Source organism: Jaculus jaculus, chromosome 6 (assembly GCF_020740685.1).
Source record: "Jaculus jaculus isolate mJacJac1 chromosome 6, mJacJac1.mat.Y.cur, whole genome shotgun sequence".
NCBI classification, from domain to species: Eukaryota; Metazoa; Chordata; class Mammalia; order Rodentia; family Dipodidae; genus Jaculus; species Jaculus jaculus.
In genome coordinates this window covers 63,948,116-63,968,779 of record NC_059107.1, presented here as the reverse complement: position 1 = coordinate 63,968,779, position 20,664 = coordinate 63,948,116, and the positions used below count along the sequence as shown (strand labels likewise).

At 46.8% G+C, this 20,664-nt stretch overlaps 1 protein-coding gene across 10 annotated transcripts in view; it reads left to right on the top strand.

The window, feature by feature from the left end:
* Window positions 1–20,664, top strand: part of Dysf (dysferlin) — a 258,409-nt gene that overhangs the window by 29,637 nt on the left and 208,108 nt on the right. For 5 of the 10 annotated variants that reach the window (XM_004668294.2, XM_004668291.2, XM_004668293.2 and 2 more), the window contains exons 1-3: window positions 3,571–3,724; window positions 14,628–14,683; window positions 15,529–15,620. In XM_004668294.2, coding sequence (XP_004668351.2) covers window positions 3,634–3,724; window positions 14,628–14,683; window positions 15,529–15,620 — 239 coding nt within the window. In that variant the 5' untranslated portion in view covers window positions 3,571–3,633. Of the gene's footprint in view, window positions 1–3,570; window positions 3,725–14,627; window positions 14,684–15,528; window positions 15,621–20,664 lie in introns of those variants that run through there. The other 5 variants (XM_045151445.1, XM_045151441.1, XM_004668296.2 and 2 more) reach the window with 1 other exon arrangement.

Below are 20,664 nucleotides of genomic sequence, written 5' to 3'. Positions count from 1 at the left end.
GGCTGGGCTGAGAAAGAGGTCCCAGGATATAAACAGGGTTCAGGTGGAAGGCTGTTGCTTTTCTATTTGTGGAAGAGCATACGAGCTAAGGGTTTGATGTGGACTTTGGAGGTACTAGACATAGGCCCACTGTACATTTCTTGTACTGACTTGGATGTGGTGTGGTGCTTATCCATGTGCAAAAACCCGTGTATGTGTGTAGGAGGGCAGAAAGCTTAGGGGGTTACTTGGCAATACCTGAAATCGCCCCTAGGGGGCAGAGCTGTCTTCTTTGAGAATCACTGACAGCCTGCCTCTTTAGTAGGTGGAACTTGATAATGTAAAAAAGAGCAGTTTCGAGCTGTGCATGGTGGTGCACGCCTTTAATCCCAGCACTCGGGAGGCAGAGGTAGGAGGATTGCCATGAGTTCAAGGCCACCCTGAGACTCCATAGTGAATTTCAGGTCAGCCTGGGCTAGAGTGAGACCTTATCTCGAAAAACAAAAACAAAAACAAAACAAACAAACAAACAAAAGAGCAGTTTCTTTTGGAGCCAAGTATGGTGGTCTGGGATCACAGATTTAGATTATCCCAAATTCTTTGTTCTAGTATGATAACAATTTCATGAAGTTTTTACAGTAACAGAACAAAGAAAATCATAAATCCAAACACTTCAAATACACAGTTGGAAACATAGTTGAGTTACAGCAAGGTGGGGAAATCTCTTTTATAGGCCTCAGGTATTATCTGATGACACTCCGAGATTTTGGGGTGGTGAAAGCTAGGGGGTCTGTTTATATATTTTAAAGGGATTTATCTAATAGTCACAGGATATTAGATCACAAAGGCCTCCGAGCCCTGGGCTCTGTTCTCTTTGCAGATTCAGCAGTCTAGCTAGACGACCAGCAAGGAATTTCCTAAACAGGCATTCTTTCTGTGGTGCAGAACACTCAGAAGAAGTGGTGCTGCTGTGTGGCATATTGACCAGGAGGTCAGGGACTGCTTTCCTGGGGAGAGATAATTTGAACAGAGGCCCCAAGGATGAATGGGGGTGGCCTGCAGAGGAATGAAAAACAGCTGCAGGTAGAGGGGAAAGCTGAGCTCTGAGCTGTTCTAGAATTCTCTGGAACTGGAGCTCATGGATTGAGGGCCTAAGAAACCTTAATATCTGGGATGTCGATATTCCTCGAGAAGTAAATGCAGGCTTTATCCCAAGAACACAGGAGTCCCCTGAGGGGTCTTCAGCAGGACAGTGACCTGTTTGTTTTAAGAGCTGCAATGTAGGTAATGAAGTGTGCATGGCTGGAGTAACTCCAGTTACATGGCCAGTTGGATGCACCAGTAATAACCAGGTAGGTGAGGGTGTGATGGTAGGAGTCTGTGGTAGCTGGAGCCTGTGGGCACCTGGGTGGTACCAAAGTTATGAGGCTTATGAATGGTGTTGCATGCTCCAAGCAACTGAAGTTCCTGGATTAAATAGGTGAATGGTTCTAGAGTGATCTGCTCACTTACCTGGCAAGCCAGAGAATGGATGGGATGTGAACGGCTCCACAGCATCCCTGTATAGGGACCAGGCTGATCCACTGTTCCCTCTGGTCTACTGTCTAGGATATTTGGGACATTGTGGGGTTGGTTCATAATTAGTCTTCATGCTTCCTTACCACCAATTACCACAGGCCAGGAGATGAGCCAAGACAGAGCAGTTCCACCCTGGAGTGGGAGCTGGGCACCTAAGTAGCTGGACTCTCCAGGGAGGGAAGCAGGAACAAAGTGTCCACAGCTTGAGACTAGGGAGAGTGGTAGAGGAGAGGGTCCAAGAAACTAGAGGTGGTGTATGTGTGTGTGTGTGTGTGTTTGTGTGTGTGTATGATGTATCTCTATGTTCATGCCACAGTGTGCACGTATAAGTCAGGGGACAACTTCAGGTTGGTCCTCACCTTCTACCTTGTTTGCCATTGTGTTTGCCAGGCGAGGTGGCTCATAAGTGTCCAAAAGTTCTTCCATTTCCTCCCATCTCCCTGTAGACACAGTGGGACCACAAATTCACATTACAATCCTTATCTCTCTCTCTCTCTCTCTCACACACACTCACACACACGCACGCACATGCACACCACCAGCAATGATAGGTAGCTGAAGGGGATGTGGGGTTAAGAAGGTGCTTTATTAATAGTGTGACATCATGTCAGTTGGTAGAATGATCTAATAGACAGAACTTGATGATGTGGAGGAAGGGGCCATCATCTACATTCATGTGTTCTGATGGTCTTGATTCATGAATAACAAGATTTGGCCATAGATGCTGATCAGAAATGGAGGATGTGGTGGTTTTAGTTAGGTGTCCCTGTAAGCTCATGTGTTCTGAATGCTTGATCCCCAGCTGAGGGCATTTTGGGAGGTGGACCCTTGCTGGAGGAGGTGTGTTGTTGGGAGTGGACCTTGAGGTTTATCAGCCCCCTAGCTTGCCAGTGGTCATTGGTTCACTCTCCTGCTGCCGTTTCCTCCTGCTGGGGCAGAGGTGGTGCCGGGCCTCTGCTCATGCCATGCCTTCCCTGCCATCAAGAAGCTTTCCCTGAAGACTAAGCCAAAATAAACAACTTTCCTCCTATGAGCTGCTTTTGGTTGGGTGTTTGGTCCCAACAACAAGAAGGTAACTATAACAGAGCAGCCTGGGATAGAGAGACCTTCCCTCTCTGCCTAGTGAATCAGAAACAACCCCTGGGTGAGGATGGGTGACGGGTACTACAGGTTTGGTGAAAGAGAAGAGCCGGCTGTAACTAACCATCTAGGAGAGTGGGTGTGAGGAGACTTGGGAGTCACCAGTAGGAAGGGTCCACACTTGAGTTAGGGGACTTTCCTGTCAAGAAACATTGCTCAGGGCAATGGTGCCTTCCTGCACATTTAGCTGTTGGTGTGCAGGTGTGGAGTACAGAGCTTCATGCTATGAAAATGTGACCTTCAAAATAAGAGAGGGAAGAGTTGAGATTCTTGGCAGCAAGCTTAGGGTTAGTGAGGAGGCTGCTTGGTAGTACCTAGGAAGTGGAAGAGCAGAGGACAGTGCTGTCCCAGGCTACCTGATAAAGAGACGGGAAGTAGACGCAGACGTGAGGGTCCTGTGAAGTTCATAAGCTGGAAAAGGACTAGACAGTCCCCTGACCCCCACGGAAGTTGCAAGGACAGTGACATCTCAAGGCGGTGGCCTTAGCCCACTTCCCCACCGTGGTGGGGTTCAGGAGTGCAGAGACTGTGGGTGAAGGAGCTGCAGGGGACAGAATGGGCAGTGGTCTGACCCCACACTGTGTGATGTGAACACCGGCGGGGCCTGGGAGGACCGCTCCGCTAGCCAGACTGCCGCAGTGAGGGGCCGGGCCGCCGCGGCGCGGGCTCCGCTCGGGCTCCAGCCGCCCGCCCGCCCGCCCGCGTGGACAGGACGGCGGGGAGCGCGGGCGGGGTCGGGGCTGCTCCTTCCCACGCCCTGACTGGCCCGCGCCGGGACGCCCGCGGGGTCCCACCGAGTGAGCGCGGAGGGCGGGCCGGCCGGCGCGGGAGGGGAGGACCCGCCCCGCCGTGTCCGGTGTCCGGCGGTCACTTCTCCGCCGAGGCGCAGCGAAGGCCACGGCTGTCCCCAGTGGCGGCCGCTCCCTCTGCCCAGCCATGCTGTGTTGCTTGCTGCTGAGAGCCTGCAACCTCCCCAGTGTGAAGAAAGACCGGCGCAGCGACCCCGTGGCCAGCCTGGTTTTCCGAGGTGAGCGCCCCGCCGCCCGCCGCCCGCCGCCCGCCGCCGCGCTCGTCCCACGCGGTCCCCGCGCACTGGGCCACCCCGCCCGGCGACCGCTCCCCTCTGCCAGCAGTGCCCGAAACCTTAGCCCAGCATGATGAATGCCTCAGGACCGAGGAAAGATCCAAGTGCCATAACTTGTTAGTGGTTATCACGCTCCTGAAATGGTGCCCAGAGGGAAGAAAGCCCAAGTTCTTCTTAAATCGTGGGATTAGAAGACCCTTGCAGAAGAAAAAAAGGAAGGGAGGGATGGGGGGAGGGATTCACAGCCCTCATAACTGGTGTGTGAACAGTGTGCTTTGAAAGCTGGGTCTCATTTATTGATTCTTTCATTCATTCTTTCTTGCTTTACTGAACATTGGCCATATTGAATGGCCAGGTCTCAACCAAGAGGAACAAGAACTGGACAGGGTGGATATGACTTGACCACAGGAAGTTTGGAGAGACGACCAGGACGTGTTTCCAAATCCAAGGAGCACTTAAATGTGGTGCCTAGAGAGGGTCTTTCTCTCCATTTGGGACAGCAAAGGGAACACAGACTCATACCCTACCCTGCTCTCCAGGCTCCTTCACCCCAACTCTGCCAGATTCCCATGGGAGAAGCTGTCTCTGCAAGGGAAATGAAAGAGAAAAAAAACTGTCAAAATTGAGAGAAGGAGCAATTGCTGTGAGTCAGGACCCCAGGTCTATAGAGAAAGAAAAATAAAGAGATGAGAGGTGAGGTTTCCCCTTGTCAGAAGCTATATCTTAAGCGTGGTAGACTTCTAAGTGTGTGTCTCAGCAGGGCATGGTGGTGCACGCCTTTAATCCCAGCAGAGGTAGGATTGTTGTGAGTTCCAGGCTGTCCTGAGACTACATAGGTCAGCCTGAGCTAGAGCTACCTCGAACCCCCCCCACCCCCGCCAAAAAAAAAGTGTATCTCAAAAGATGGCCAACTGTACCTAATGGCTAGTGGGGCATGGAAGAGGCCACTATTTCCCCCTGTGTCTCTCAATAGCAATGATAGATAAGTGACATACTTTTAGGTGAGCTTGAAGTGTAGTTTTCATTCTTGGTTATGTGCTGGAGCCTGCCGGCTGAAAGGGTTTGAGCCTGATGGGGAGTGAGGATTAAGGAAAGAGAGGAGAAAGACTGAAAGCATGGACCCTAGTTAAGGGCTGAAGCATGGCCTCAAGCCTGGACTGAAGACGCGGTTTATTTTACAGCATTGCTTTTTATATTTTTTTACAAACAGTTTTTTCATGGACAAAGATTTTATGAGCTTCACAAGTTTTTATCAAAAAACCTTTTCTGTTACAGAGTTTTTGTACTTTAATCACTTTTCAGTACAAAAGGCCAGCCGAATGGCTGAATATACATAATCTTGCTTACAAGTAGGTGCTAAGGTCTTGTTGCCAACCAGCTTCCCAATGCTGAATTTATATAATCTTGCTTACATGTAGGCTGTTACAGTTTTGCTAATGTCTTGCTGCCAGAAGCCCAGAGCTATGGATACTAGTCCAGCCAAAATGGCTCCCGACAGTTATGGAAATTTTACATTTATTCTTTTGTATAGTTTTGTTTTGTTTTTTGTTTTTCAACATAGGATCTCCCTCTACCTCAAGCTAACCTGGAATTCACTATGAAGTCTCAGGGTGGCCTCTAACTCACTACAGTCCTACTACCTCTGCCTCCAGAGTGTTGGGATTAAAGGCGTGCATGGCTGTGTAGTTTTGAGGCAGTTTCTCACTCTAGCTGAGGCTGGCCTTGAACTCACCAAGACTCTTGTGACTCAGACTGCTTAGTGCTGTGATTATAGGCAAGAGCCACTATGCCTCTCTCTTTTTTTGAAAAGTGTGATCTGGAACATTTTAGACAATGTTGCTATATGTTCATTGATCTCTGGCTTGTCAGAGTGTTCACTACCCAGGACAACTTCAAGGCAGGGTGCTTCCTTCTTTCTGTCAGATACTTCCTAGTCTTTTGCTGTCTAGAAATTGTGCACACAGAGCTGGAGGCTCTAGAATGAATGAAGGTTCCATCCTTTGAACAACAACAACAACAACAACAACAAAAAAAAAAAAAAAAAAAAAAAAAAAAGAGAAAAAGAACTCTCTGAACCCAGTGGGGCCACATCTGCCTAGTACTCTGGGAAGCTTTGGAACTCTCTTGGGCTGGCACTTTCCCTGGTTCTGCAGCAGAGCTCTGGGGGTTCTGATGCCCTCCCCACTTTTCTGAGCAGAAAATGGAAAGCCAAGAGAGTTACATGATATGTTCATGTCAGTGGTCAGGGCAGGGAACCATCAGTGCTGGGAGTAGACACTGTCCTTGGTGATCCGATGTATCTTTTGGGTGTTATCCTGGCCCAAGTACCCTGACTATGGACATCCGATGTCCTTCCCAAATCTACACTACCATCCTTTACAGAGCCTTTCCATTTATTTGCACCAGTGAGCTCTTAGAAAAACTGAAATTACAAAACCATGTAATGCTTCCAGTGGCGATGACTTCTGAATCTCAGAATCTGCCTTTTTAAACCCAGCTGCACTGCCTCCTGCAGGTGGTGCCCATGATTCCCCTGGCTGTCAATCATGGCTGTCTGCATGCAGAGACACCTTGTCAGCTCTGTGAGTACACTCATCCCAGTCACACTTCTGAGGTTAAGACTCTTGAGAGTAGCCATCTGCCTTGCTTAGTCACTGGTGTGTCCCAGTGCTGAGTGGAAGCAAATGCTTTGCAGAGTTTGTGCTTTTCCCACCCAGCTTCTAGCATCCTCTGATGTACCTAGGAGCCTCCCTTAGCCTGGGTATCATCCTGGCACTTCACAGTGTCTGAGAAGCGCCTGGAGAAGGTGTTTGAAAAACAGATTGCTGGGTCCCATTTGAGAGTGATCCAGGAGGTGATCTAAGAATTAGCATTGACCAAATATCTGATACAGGTCATTTGGAACCACACCTGGAGTTGCTTTCACTGATGAAATCAAAAGTGCTCACCCCTGAGGCCTTCCCTATAGAGTCTAGAGCTGAACTGATGCTTAGCAATTACAGCAGACTCAGAATTTACAGAGTACTTAGGCTGAGTGGACTCCACCTTGCTACATACCAGAATGGTGGCAGGACTTTTACGAAAGTCCAATTGCCAGCCTCCTGTCCCCTCCTCTTGCTTCTGTCCAGTCTCCCAGAGTTGGGTTGAGAAGCAGTGAGCGTAACCCCCCTCATAACACAGAGGGGACAGTGGTCTGCTTGCAGAGAAGCCAGCTTACAAATGTGTGCTTGGTTCTAATATGTAGTTGAGACATACATGCTGGGGCTGGCCTGTTATCCTGCAGCTGTTCCCTGGGCATTCCTGCCTTAGATGTAATTTCAGGACTTGCCTCCCAAAATAGATACTGAGCTGTGCAAGGCTGGACTCTGTGAGCTCTACGTGACTTCCCCATCTAAGGACCTCAGGCTATTAATGATATTGTATCTTTGTTATTGTGTTCATTAGTTAAGTAGGTAATCAAAATGCTAAGAGCAACTAGTAGATCTTTGTTACTGATTGTTCCTGTGAATGAGAAGTTTTAAGTTTCATTTTCAATTGCATTTAATAATCTGCACTTCTCTTTCTGCCCTGACCGTTTTCCACTCTGTAATGATTATTTATATCTATCCGTGGGTTTTGTGCATTGAACAAATATTTACTGAGCATATACTGTACACCTGGTGCTGTTCTTCATGATGGTGATGCATTCCAGGACAAAACCAGCCTCCTGGTACTTTGGAGCTCAAGCATCTTATTTTTTCTTTTCTGCTGTAGTGTAAATGTCCATGTGACCAGCACACATGTAGAGGTTACAGTATAACTTCAGCTGTTGGTCCTCCCCTTCTACCTCTCTTTTTTTTTTTTTTTTTTTTTGGTTTTTCGAGGTAGGGTCTCACTCTGGTCCAGGCTGACCTGGAATTAACTCTATAGTCTCAGGGTGGCCTTGAACTCACGGTGATCCTCCTACCTCTGCCTCCCGAGTGCTGGGATTAAAGGCATGAGCCACCACGCCCGGCTTCCCTTCTACGTCTTTTGAGGCAGGGTCTCTTGGTGGTTTTGTGTTTGCTGGGCTAGCTGGCCCCTGAACTTTTGAGTAATTTTCTTGTCACTACCTCCCTTCTCTCTCTAGGCATGCTGGGATTGTAGATGCTAGCTCAACATCATCTAGCTTTATGTGGGATCTGGGGAGCCAAGCTCAGGTACTCATGTTAGTGTGGCAAGTTCTTTATTTACTGAACCATCTCCCCCATTTTACTTATTATTATTATTTATTTTCAGGTAAACCTAACAGACTGGCCTTTTCTTTTCTGAGAGAGAGAGGGAATTGGCATGCCAGGGCCTCCAGGCACTCACTGTAATTGAACTCAAGATGCATGTGCCACCTTGTATACATGTGCAACCTTGTGATTGCATACCTTGTGTGTCTGGCTAGCATGGGATCTGGAGAGTTGAACATGGGTCTTTAGGCTTCACAGGCAAGCACCTTAACCACTAAGCTATCTTTCTAGCTCCCCCATTTTATTTATTTATTTTTTGATTTCTCAAGGTAGGGTTTTGCTCCAGCCCAGGCTAACCTGGAATTCGTTATGTAGTTTCAGGGCAGGCTCAATCCTCCTATCTCTGTTACTGAGTGCTGGGATTAAAGGTGTGTACCACCACACCTGGCTTCCCATCTTATTATTTGAAGGCCAGACTTATATGTCCCCTACTTGGTGAATTCCTGCCCTGTCTCCTCAGGCTCCCTTTATCTTCCTCCTTCTTCCTTTCTCCTCCTGTGACTCCACTACTTCCCCTCCTGCCTCACCTCTGTCTCCTAGGCAGGATTCTTGAGGGGGGTCTTATGAGACCATCAGTTCCCAAAGAACACTCCTGCCTCACCTGTCAGAAAAGATGAAGTGTAGGACCTGGAGGCCTGTCTGAACCTAGCTTTTTTAAAACAATGTTTTTATATTTATTTATTTATTTGAGAGTGACAGAGAGAGAAAGAGGGAGGGAGGGAGAGAGAGAGAGAGAGAATGGGTGCACCAGGGCCTCCAGCCACTGCAACTGAACTCCAGATGCATGCACCCCCTTGGCTAACGTGGGTCCTGGGGAATCGAGCCTCAAACCGGGGTCTTTAGGCTTTACAGGCAAGCACTTAACTGCTAAGCCATCTCTCCAGCCCTGAACCTAGCTTTTTAGAAAGCTGAACTAGGTTAATCTATGGAAAATAGCCTTCTAATTTTTTTTTTAGAGAGAGCGGGAGAGAGAGAAAGAATTGGCGCTCCAGGGCATCAGCCACTGAAACTGAACTGTAGATACTTGTGCCACCTATTGGGGATGTGCCACCTTGTGCTTGCTGCACCTTTGTGCCTTGGCTAAGGTGGGATCTGGAGAGTAGAACATGGATCCTTAGGCTTTACAGGCAAGCTCATTAGCCACTAAGCCATCTCTCCAGCCCAGTTCTATTTTATCAAAATAAATATAATATGTATTCATAGCAAAAAATACTAAATTTTAAAAAATGCCTGAGACAAAACTAAAGCATAGCTGAAATATAGCTACTTGGATGATCTCATTAGCAATGTAACATTATTTTCCCTGAAATCAAAACTCCATAAGGTAAAACATCAAATCCTGTAGTTCTATGTCCTGCATCTGGAACTGCCAGTAAAATCTCTGGTGTACACATTTCTCCTTTCCAGATGGGCTGCTGCCTGCAGAAAAGTCTATCTTGAGCCAGCAGCTCTCCTTGGTTACTGTCCATAGTCTTGGCATCTCCAAAATCTTGGGGTCTCCTCTGCAACCCATGGTTTATCTTTATGGCTTCATGCCAGTTCTAGGTGGAATAGGCTGCCAACTTTGTTAATCTAGGGGGCATAAAGCTGACTTTAAGGAGCAGGATACTACTTTAGAATTCTTTCTTCAGGTCCCTTTCATTCAAAAAAAAAAAAAATAAGAAAGAAAAGAAAAGGTCAGCATTCTTCCTGTTGTCCCAATTTTAAACAGCTGACCCAATCCTAAACATCTCCCCAACAATTGCTGCTCACCTGGGCTTCAATCTCTGGCTTAAAACTTTCATTTCTTTCTGTGCTGTATTATATCTTTCATATCCTTCTGCTCTGTGTTCCTCCAAACATGCCAGTTAATTACTTGTAAACAGCATATGCCTTAACCACTAAGCAATCTCTCTAGCCCCTACTTTTTAATTTGCCCATTTTGGTGGTGGGTAGTGTTTATTTTAATTTATTTATTTTAGTGTATTTTTTGAGATAGGGTCTTGCTGTAGCCCAGGCTGATCTGTAATTCCCTATGTAGCCTCAGGGTGGCTTTGAAGTCTTGGTAATCTTCCTACCTCTGCTCCCAAGTGCTAGGGTTAATGTTATGTGCCACCATGCCCAGCTCTAATACCTTTCTCAGTTAATTTTGTTTCTTTTTCTTTTCTTTTTTTTTTTTGAGGTAGGGTCTCACTGTAGACCAGGCTGATCTGAAATTCCCTGTGTAGCCTCAGGGTGGCTTTGAAGTCATAGTGACTGTGGTGGTTTGATTCAGGTATCGCCCATAAACTTAGGTGTTCTGAATGCTAGGTTCCCAGCTGATGGAGATTTGGGAATTAACGCCTCCTGGGGGGAGTGTATTGTTGGGAGTGGTCTTATGGGTGGTATAGCCAGTGTTTGGCACACCCTCCTGTTGCTGTGGTCCACCTTATGTTGGCCAGGGAGTGATGTCCACCCTCTGCTCATGCTATCGATTTCTCCTGCCATTGTGGAGCTTCCCCTCGAGCCTGTGAGCCAAAATAAATCTCTTTTTCCCAGAAGCTGCTCTTTGTTGGGTGATTTCTACCAGCAATGCGAACCGGACTGCAACAGTGATCTTCCTACCTCTGCTCCCAAGTGCTAGGATTAATGTCGTGTGCCACCATGCCCAGCTCTAATACCTTTCTCAGTTAATTTTGTTTCTTTTTCTTTTCTTTTCTTTTCTTTTTTGAGGTAGGGTCTCACTCTAGTCCAGGCTGACCTGGAATTCACTAAGTAATCTCAGGGTAGCCTCGAACACATGGTGATCCTCCTACCTCTGCCTCCTGAGTGCTGGGATTAAAGGCATGTGCCACCATGTCCGGCTTTGTATGGGGTCAGGTGTGGTGGCACACTCCTACAATCCCTTCACTTGAGAGGTAGGAGAAGGAAGATCAGAAGTTCAAGACCAGTCTTGGCTACCTACCAAGTTGGAAGCCATCCTGGGCTATATAAAGCTTGTCTCAATAAACAAAAACCTTCCCATCTGTATTAGTTACCTTCTTATTGTTCCAGTAGAATATCTGACAAAAGTCAGTTTATATAGGAACAGTTTATTTCAGCTTACAGTACAGGATATAGTTCATCATGGTGGGGAAGGTATGTTAGCAGAAGCTTGAAGTAGTCATATTCGGTCCTTAGTGAGGAAGTAGAAAGGAGTGAGGAATGTTGCTGCCCAGCCAGCTGTATCCTTTTTATATTTATTTATTTATTTTGTTTTTCAAGGTAGGGCCTCACTCTAGCCCAGGCTGACCTGGAATTCATCATGTAGTCTCAGGGCAGCCTCAAATCACAGCGCTCCACCTACCTCTGCCTCCCGAGTGCTGGGATTAAAGGCGTGTGCCACCACACCCAGTTTCTGTATCCTTTTTATATAGTTCATGACTCTAACCCTTTCCATAGTTAAGGTGTGTCTTTTCACCTCAATTAACCTAATCAAAATAATCTATCACAGGCATTTCTACAGGGTAACCTAATGTAGGTAACCCCTCACAAATGATTTTAGGCCCTGGTCAAATTGACAATTCATATAAATCATCACACCATCTGACACTGGCCAATAAATAGACACTAGGTCCACCAACTGTGTCCCTACCATCCCCTCCCTGGATTTTAAAAAAATCGAGGTAAAGCTGGGCATGGTGGTGCACGCCTTTAATCCCAGCACTCGGAAGGCAGACATAGGAGGATTGCTGTGAGTTCAAAACCACCCTGAGACTACATGGTGAATTCCAGGTCACCTGGGCTAGAGTGAAACACTACCTCAAAAAACCAAAAAGAAAAAAAATTTGAGGTAAAATGCATATTATATAAAGTTTATCATCTTAGTCAATGTTTTCATCTTCACCAATTTTAAGTAGTGTATAGTTCCATGGTATTAGATGTATTCATGGGTTGCGGGTGTTGCTCAGTGGCCTAACATATATGAGGCTTTGGATTTCTTCATCAATATTAACCCCCCCTCAAAAAAACCCCTACAACCAAAACCCATCCACAAACAAAAACCCAACAATAAAATAAACAAGCAAAACTTTATATGTATAGTTGCACAACCATCACTGCTATCCATTTCCAGAATTCATCTTCCCCACAGAATTCTGTAGCCATGAAATTCTTTCTCACTTCCTTTCCCCATTCCAGCTACCATCTTCCTTCTCTGTTTCTGTTATTTTGACTGCTCCAGGTATTCCCACATCCAGGATCTCACAGATCTCTGAGGTGTGTGTGTGTATGTGTGTGTGTGCATGTGCGTGTGTGCCATGGTGCACATGAGGAAGTCAGAGGACGACACGTGTCAGTCCTCACCTTCCACCTTGTCTGAGGCAGGATTTCACATTCACTACTTTGCTCGCCAGGCTATCTGGCACATGAGCTCCTGGGAAATTCACCTATCTCTGCCTCCCTTCTTTCTGTCTCCACCTCCCTTGTTTCTTTCTGTGGGCACAATGGGATTACAGACGCTCATGCTATTGCATCTGGCACTGTGCAGGTTCTGAATCTGAACTTGGGTACTTATACTTGTGCAGCAAGTGTTGTATCCATTGAGCCATCTCCGTAGCCTCATCTCTGTTTTTGACTTCTCTGGCACGCTACACCCAGAACCATACATCCTCATCTTTATGTGACTGGATGAGTTTTCCAGGATGGAAGAACACCCATGGCTCTCCACAGCTTCTCATGAATGTCAGGCCCTGATTCTACAAGTATTTTGGGAAGAGAGTTTACCCTCCACCTTATCCCCAGCAGACTGTGAGCTCTGGAGTCTGTCAAATGACACATGTGAAGCCATGTCTCAAAGCCAAAATCAGGCATAAGACAGGACTAAATCCATGGTGAAGATGGGAATCTATTCTTAACTAATTTAAAGTAACCTAATCAGCAGTGGTGCTTTCTCATTCCTTGGTGCCTAAGTCATATGATGTGCTTGGTTAATGCTTTCTTCCTTGCTTGCTCCTCTTTGGGCTGCAGTGCCATCAATGGCTCCTTTTAATGTCATCTTAGGGTCCTGGAGTTGGCTTTCCTAACTAGGACTTAGTGAAATCCCAGTGAGGCCTTTTGTTGTTCTTAGCTTCAGGGAAGACAAGAAGTAGAAAATAGTTAAACACCACTTAGCCCAGGGGCTTGGGAGATGGCTTAGTGGTTAAAGGTGCTAAGTTGAAAAGCCCGATAGCCCAGATTCAATTCCCCAGTACCTGTGTAAAGCCAGATGAACAAAGTGGCACATGCATCTGCAGTTTGTTTGAGGTGGCAGGAGGCTCTGGCATGCCTATACTTTCTTTCTCTCTTTCTGTCTGTGTCTCTCAAATAAATAAATAAATAAGTAAATAAATAAATATTTAGAAAAACACTTAGCTCAGGGCTACTTTTTATATTACTCAGGGAATACAAGAAGTGAGTTTCTGGGTGGATCATTCAAGATCACATGGAATTTTCCATCTTAGTCTGGAGGTGACAGGCTACAGGAAACTTATAATGGATAATGGAGGGGAAGCAGACACTTTGCTTGCACCTTCTGTCTCCTCAAAACTTTGAGTATCTGTTCAAAGCAGTAGATAGATACTCTGTGCCAGGGTAATACTGGGGAGCCAAGGCTAGAAAAGCGATGAGCTCTTCCCAAGGTCACACAGCAGTAGCTATTGTTGAACGACCCCAGGTGTCCAACTCCTATAGGAGCCACAACAGTGTGGCCCACAGGAAGATACAGAATGCTCCAGTGAGGGCGTGCTTCGGCTCTTTCAGAACATCCCCTGACCCATGGTGTCTCATTCCATCTCAGCAGTCACTGACACAGAGCCATGCAAGTTAACAAACAAAACAAGACCAGGGCTGGAGAGATGGCTTAGTGGTTAAGCGCTTGTCTGTGAAGACGAAGGACCCCGGTTCGAGGCTCGGTTCCCCAGGTCCCACATTAGCCAGATGCACAAGGGGGCGCACGCATCTGGAGTTTGTTTGCAGAGGCTGGAAGCCCTGGTGCGCCCATTCTCACTCTCTCTCCCTCTATCTGTCTTTCTCTCTGTGTCTGTCGCTCTCAAATAAATAAATAAAAATTAAAAAAAAAAAAAGCAAGAAATAAATAGCATTGCCCATGAGGGCCACTAAGGAATGCCAATGGCCATCACACTGCTCTGGGTGCACTGAACAACAGCCTGATCAGAAGAATGTTTTGTTGCTGTTGTTTTTGCATATGTGTCTGTATGGTGTACATGCACATGTATGTGTTTGTGGGCACACATTTGTGGGTGCCTGTGCATGCATATGTATATCTGTGAAGGCCAGAGGTCCACTTCAGGTTTCTTCTGTTGCTCTCCATCTGGTGTGATTTTGGTCTTGTTTTTTTTTTTTTGGAGACAGGGTGTCACTCTAGCTCTAGCTCAGGCTGATCTGGAACTCTCTCTGTAGCCCAGACTGGCCTTGAACTCATAACAATCCTCCTACTCAGCCTCCAAAGTTCTGGGAGTGAAGGTGTGCAGCAGCAGCAGCCCTGGCGGCGATGCTGGCATTATGGCTCAGTGGAAGCATGAGTCTCAGCAGCTGAGCATGAGGTGGGTGGTGCAGGACACACTTCTCCATTGTCTCTTCTGTCTTTCCCACAGGGGTGAAGAAGAGAACCAAAGTCATCAAGAACAGCGTGAACCCTGTGTGGAATGAGGTAGGCCACTTCTTTCATGCTTCTTGTGCCTCTGTCTCTGCATGACAAGTTAGGGCTCATGCAGGAGACAGGTCTCTCAGGGGGGTCGGTAAACAGGGAGGGAATGACAGCTAGATCCTCCTGGCCAGTGCAGCCTGGGCACAGGGCTGGTACATAAAGACCCCCACCCCGTGCTGTGAGGGTGGCATGGAGAGCAGAGACTTTCCTCTCCTCTCTGTTTCCCAGCTCTGGTACACTTGGCCATAATGTTTGGTGGCTCCTTCACCTGCCTGTTTCTCTTAAACAGGTTGTGTTGCTGCTGAAATCTACTTTCTCCCCACAGGTCTCTCTCATTAATTAGGGCCCCCAGTGATTCTCACCGGCTCTATTACTCAGTTCTCCCATGTAATCCTTCAGAAGTCCTCATTGCTTTGTGGATATAGAGTCACAGTGCAAGCGAAGTGTTTGCTCTGAGGAGATTTGAGTGGTCTCTGCTGGCCTACCTGACTTAGCTTCACTCATCCTGCCCACCAGGGGACTGGCTTTTGGATGACCAGAGTTATTTTTGGTCCCTGAGGACCCTTCAGGGTCACCTGTCCCTTTTACAGCTGTGCTTTTATCCTGGTTTCCCCGGACGAGTTGGAGCTGAGTGGGGAGAGGAGGCCATGACAACATACCTTCCTCTTCTCTTCTGCTGCCTCTAGGTCTCACTACCACTCCAGAAGCTCAGGAGTTTTGGTATCCATCTATCCATCCACCCATCCACACTAATCCACTCATATATCCACTCACTGTCCCCTAAAATTATTCCTGGGTGTTGGCATAGTACCTTTAGGACCAAGTTGCCTTTACTTCTTTTCTTCCAGGGCTTTGAGTGGGACCTCAAGGGTGTTCCTCTGGACCAGAGCTCTGAGCTTCATGTGGTGGTTAAGGACCATGAGACGATGGGACGGAACAGGTGGGTGGCTCAGAGGATTCTCTGTGGCTTGAAGGTACAGGTAGGTTATGATGTCTGCCAATGCTGGAACCAAGGGCTGGTGCTTCAGTTCACCATCTGCTTACTGAGGACCACCTCCCCTGGGTCTGGCCCAGTGGTCTAGAAACCTGGCTTTTGCCTCAGGAACTTGGCTGTGGGTGAAGCTGAGAGCTGCCCAGGCTGCAAGAGGGCAGACACACTAGGATCAGACATCTAGGAGTTCATACAGAGCATTCAGGCCCAGGGAAGGAAGAGGCTCCTTGTCTCCTGCTGCAGCCTGAGGCTTCCCAGGAGGGGCCTCTCTGCTCATTTCTTGCTGGCAGGGCCTGCTGTTTTATACACACACACACATACACACACGCACACACACACACACTCAGGCAGGCAGGCAAAAGTGAAGCTACAGCTGACAGGGAGCATTTGGAGAGATCTGGCATTAAAGAAGCAGAACTTGAGGTAACTGTGGTGCTGAAATCTGAACAGTAATCATCAGGAACACAGACTGGGGTCTCTGGACTGATGTCTGCTGGGTTATTTCAGGCAGGTAATAGGGAGAAATTGCCAAGCAGGATCAAAGTTGCAGTGGCAAAAGTAAGCTCCCTTGGGACAGGTGAATGGCTTTTATTGCCTTATATTTATGGGTGTGGACCAGACCTCTCCAGCTTGATGGGCCTGTGGGTTTGGGTGTGAGTGGCTGGGAGGCTGCATGGAGATAGGCCTTAGGTAGGGGTAGGAGTCTTCAGTCCTTAGCAGGAACCACAGGGCTCCACTGTGTTGGGTGGGCTCATACACCTGGTACTGGTTATTGAAGTTTAGGGCGGGCAGTTTTGTGACCTATTTATAGGAAAGCCTTTGTTTGGGAACTAGATCAGCTATGTCTCACACTGGGAGTCTTGGCTAAGTGACCCTGGAGTCGGGGAGTAGTAGGGAGAGGAAGGATCAGGTTAGGAAGGGGCTCAGGCTGAAAAACACTTGTGAAGTTTGAAACCTTTTAGCTTGGACAAACTCTACCACTGTTGTCCCTGTGTAGTGCGGCTGGACATGGTGCAGGGTGGTGTTCCTAGGGAGGGGAGCTCTATACCCTCTGAAGGGAGGCTGCAAGGTGTGGGACCTGCCTCTGCTCAGGGCACTTTGGGCCTCTTTCATCTGTTCCACACACAATCCCTTTTACATGAGAAGTTTTTACATCACCCTGGGTATATTGATATATAAACTAGGTATATGAATTTACTGATAATAAGTCAGGCAGACATTTATTTAAAAAATTCTTTGGTATCATATATTTTTACCATTTATTAAAGACTAAAGACAATTTGCATACTGAGATGGAGGTGCTGGTGTGGTTTGTTTCTACCTAAAGAATCAAATCTTGGCTAAATATTTGCTGCCACAAGTCATGGAGCATTTTTGCTGTTTTTCAGCATGGACGATATTCTGATTTTATACCTGCCATTGCTGAGAATACTGCTTTGTGTAAATATGCCACAAAATGGCAGAAGGATGTTTAGGGAAAATTCAGAAATTGATGAAAATTCTGTCCTGATTTCAAGACAAAATTCATTCAGTGGCTTTTTATGAAACCCAACTCAGCAACTCACATAACACTTTTTTTTTTTTTTCAGGCAGAGTCTCACTCTAGTCTAAACTGACCTCTGTTGCCCAGACTGGCTCAAACTCACCATGATCTTCTTACCTCGGTCCCCTGAGTGCTGGGACTAAAAGTGTGTGCCACCATGTCCTCATAAACAGCAGTTTTAAACTAAAATATTTTAATACCATCCAAATCTATCTTATTCTGGTACATGCCAAGGAATGATGGTAGGGAATATTATCATTTTCCCCAACTAAAGCATGGTGTCTACAGAGGAGCAGGACACACTGAAGCAGCACACAGCAGCCTCCAGTTTGAGCAGAGCTGCAGGCATTTCGCTGGCCGCGTTGTGCGGTGACAGCATGCGCAGTGTGAAATGCACAGCTGTGTGTTCAGAACCAAGGCTGTGGCGAAGTCTTGTAATGCAGCATGGTCAGGCACTGCCAAAACACCTTGGATCATTTGATTTTGAATTAATTCTTGGTCACTTCGGACCCTTTACTGTTGCTAATTTCTACTGTTGTAAAAAACCCTTTACTGTTGCTAATTTTTTCTGTGATTCCTACCCCAAAATTATGAGATGGGATGTCAACCCACAGTTTAACAAGTGACTTGAGCTACTTTCCATACACATGGTTTGTGGAAGACAAGTACCTATATAACTTTGAAGGTAGACTGGTAGGTCAGGAAGGAAGAACTCTGAACACTGGGCAATCCTAGAAGGCTTCCTTTAAGAGGCCCCTACACTGACTCAGGGGCAAGGCCAGGATTTGGAAAAGCAAGGGCAGGGAATGGGTTCTAGTGTGTGGGTGTGGAGGATAATGGGCCCAAGGATATGGGACCTCAGTGTCACGACAGCAGCAGCCCCTCAGGAAAGGAGAGTGCACTGGGTTCTGGGCTGGACATAACATAACAAACTGCTAGTGTGACATCTGGGGAGATGGCTTGGTGTGTAGAAGCCCTTGTGCAAGCATGAGGCCTGAGAGGGTGCCCAGCAACCACATGAGGCCTGAGCGGGTGCCCAACAGCCATATCAAGATGGGCATGGCTAAGCATGCCTGTAACACCATCATAGAGGGACCAGAGACAGGAAGATCTCTGGGGTACCTGACCAGCCAATCTGACTGGAAAATGAGTAGCTATAGGAAATAAGACAGAAGAAGGATAGAGGAGGATGCCTGACACCGTCCTCTGGTGTGTCCATTTGCACACATGTATGCACAGCATGTGTATACACACATGCACACGTGCATACACACATACATGAGCTTAGCCAAGTTTTTGTTCACTATGTGCCTTGCATATGAAATCCAAACCTTTCCCCTCAGTTAGATACTATTATAATTGACTCTCATTGATCCTTCCAGATGGGGGAACAAAGCTCTGAATGTGGGAGATAGTTTCACAGGTTGTACGGAGCTGTGTGTGACTGAGGGCAAGTGTCTGCGACATGCTTGCAGCCCTGCAGTTTCCATCTGTCAGAGGTTTCTGAGTGCTCTGGTGAGGCCAGGGCATCCCTTCCCATGAGGTGGGAGTTGAGAGTTTAGTGAGGCAAAGTGGATAGCTTGGGTGCTGCAGGCCATGCTGAGGAAATGCAGGTGTCATTTTCATTGTTCTGATTTTTTTTTTAACAGCTTCCATAATTATAGACAATAAGCCATGTGTGGTGGTTTGATTCATGCGTCTCCCATAAACTTAGGTGTTCTGAATGCTAGGTTCCCAGCTGATGGAGATTTGGGAATTAATGCCTCCTGGAGGGAGTATATTGTTGGGGGCGGGCTTATGGGTGTTATAGCCAGTTTCCCCATGCCAGTGTTTGGCACACTCTCTTGTTCCTGTTTTCCATCTTATGTTGGCCAGGGAGTGATGTCCACCCTCTTCTCATGCCATTGTTTTCTCTACCATCATGAAGCTTCTCCCTCGAGACTGTAAGTGAAAATAAACCTTTTTCTTCCCACAAGCTGCTCTTTGTTGTGTGATTTCTACCAGCAATGTGAACCTGACTGCAATACCATGGTCATCTCCCCCCCACACTTTTCCTTTGCAACTCCACTACCCATCACATCCCCTCCCCCTCTCAATAAGGCTCTCTTTTATTTTGATGTCATCATCTTTTCCTTCTATTGTGATGGTCCTGTGTGAGTAGTGACAGGCACTGCAAGGTCATGGATATCTCTAGGACATTTTGTGTCTGAAAGAGCACATTGTAAGCTTCCTTTGCTCTTACATTCTTTCCACCACCTCTTCTGCAATGGGCCCTGAGCCTTGGAAGGTGTGATAGAGATGTTTCAGCATTGAGCACTCCTCTGTCACTTCTTATCAGCACTATAGTGCCTTCTGAGTCATCCCAAGGTCATAGCATCTGAAAAGTGAAGCTTTTCTAACCAAAAGTGAGAATAGCATTGATTACATGGGCATAAACATTAATAGAAGCGATAACAGGACAGTTTGGTGAGCATAGTATATGAATTTAGTCAGACACCATCAGATGTTACATCCTTAGGACTCATGACTTCCCCTGTTGTGGGTTTTCCGTATCAGGGATGTATTCCCTCCCATGGAGCAGGCCTCCAGTCCAATTAGAGAATGGTTGGTTTTCCCCATAAAAGACATGCCACTATTGCACCCATTGGCTCATTTGGCTTGGCTGGCCAAATTTAAGGCTTGCAGTGTCCACTGTTGTTTATCTCCACTGGTGATTTCTCTCTCTCTCATGGAGCAGCATGCAGCATAGCTTTCTCCAGCTTTCTGTCAGCTGGTTTTGCGTATGTCATTTTCAATATCATATTCAACATTTTTACAGGCCTGTGTGGGTTTTTGAGACTACAGAGGCAGCTGGAGAGTAGGGACTGTGGACAACTTTTTTTCTTTTTTGGCTTTTTGAGGTAGGGTCTCACTCTGGTTCAGGCTGACCTGGAATTCACTATGTAGTCTCAAGGGTGGCCTTGAACTCATTGCAATCCTCCTACCTCTGCCTCTTGAGTGCTGGGATTAAAGGTGTGTGCCACCACGTCCAGCTCTGGGAACATATTTTTAACCAGTTTAAGAGCTAGGCAGGATATGCAAAGGCAGCAGGTCAGGGCCACACTGACTGTCCTGGCCTTGTGGGTCATGTGACATGAAGCTGGGCGGGACATTCCTTCCCAGCAGCTCTTGGGCTACCCAAGTGTCCTGAGAACCAGTACCAACATGTGCAGTTCACAGCAGGCCAGCTTGCCAGGAATCAATTCCTCACAGTCATTTGCAAAAAGCTGGTTCACTAAACTTCATCATTTACCAGAAACTTTTTCTTATAATGCCTTGAATATAATTTTTGACTTTTCTAACATTTATCTTGCTTTCTACTTTTAGCAATTGGATAGTAATAAGACCAAGTTCAAAATTAAACATTAATATCTGAAAACTAGCTGAATTTTCAAAGCTACACTGCCTTGT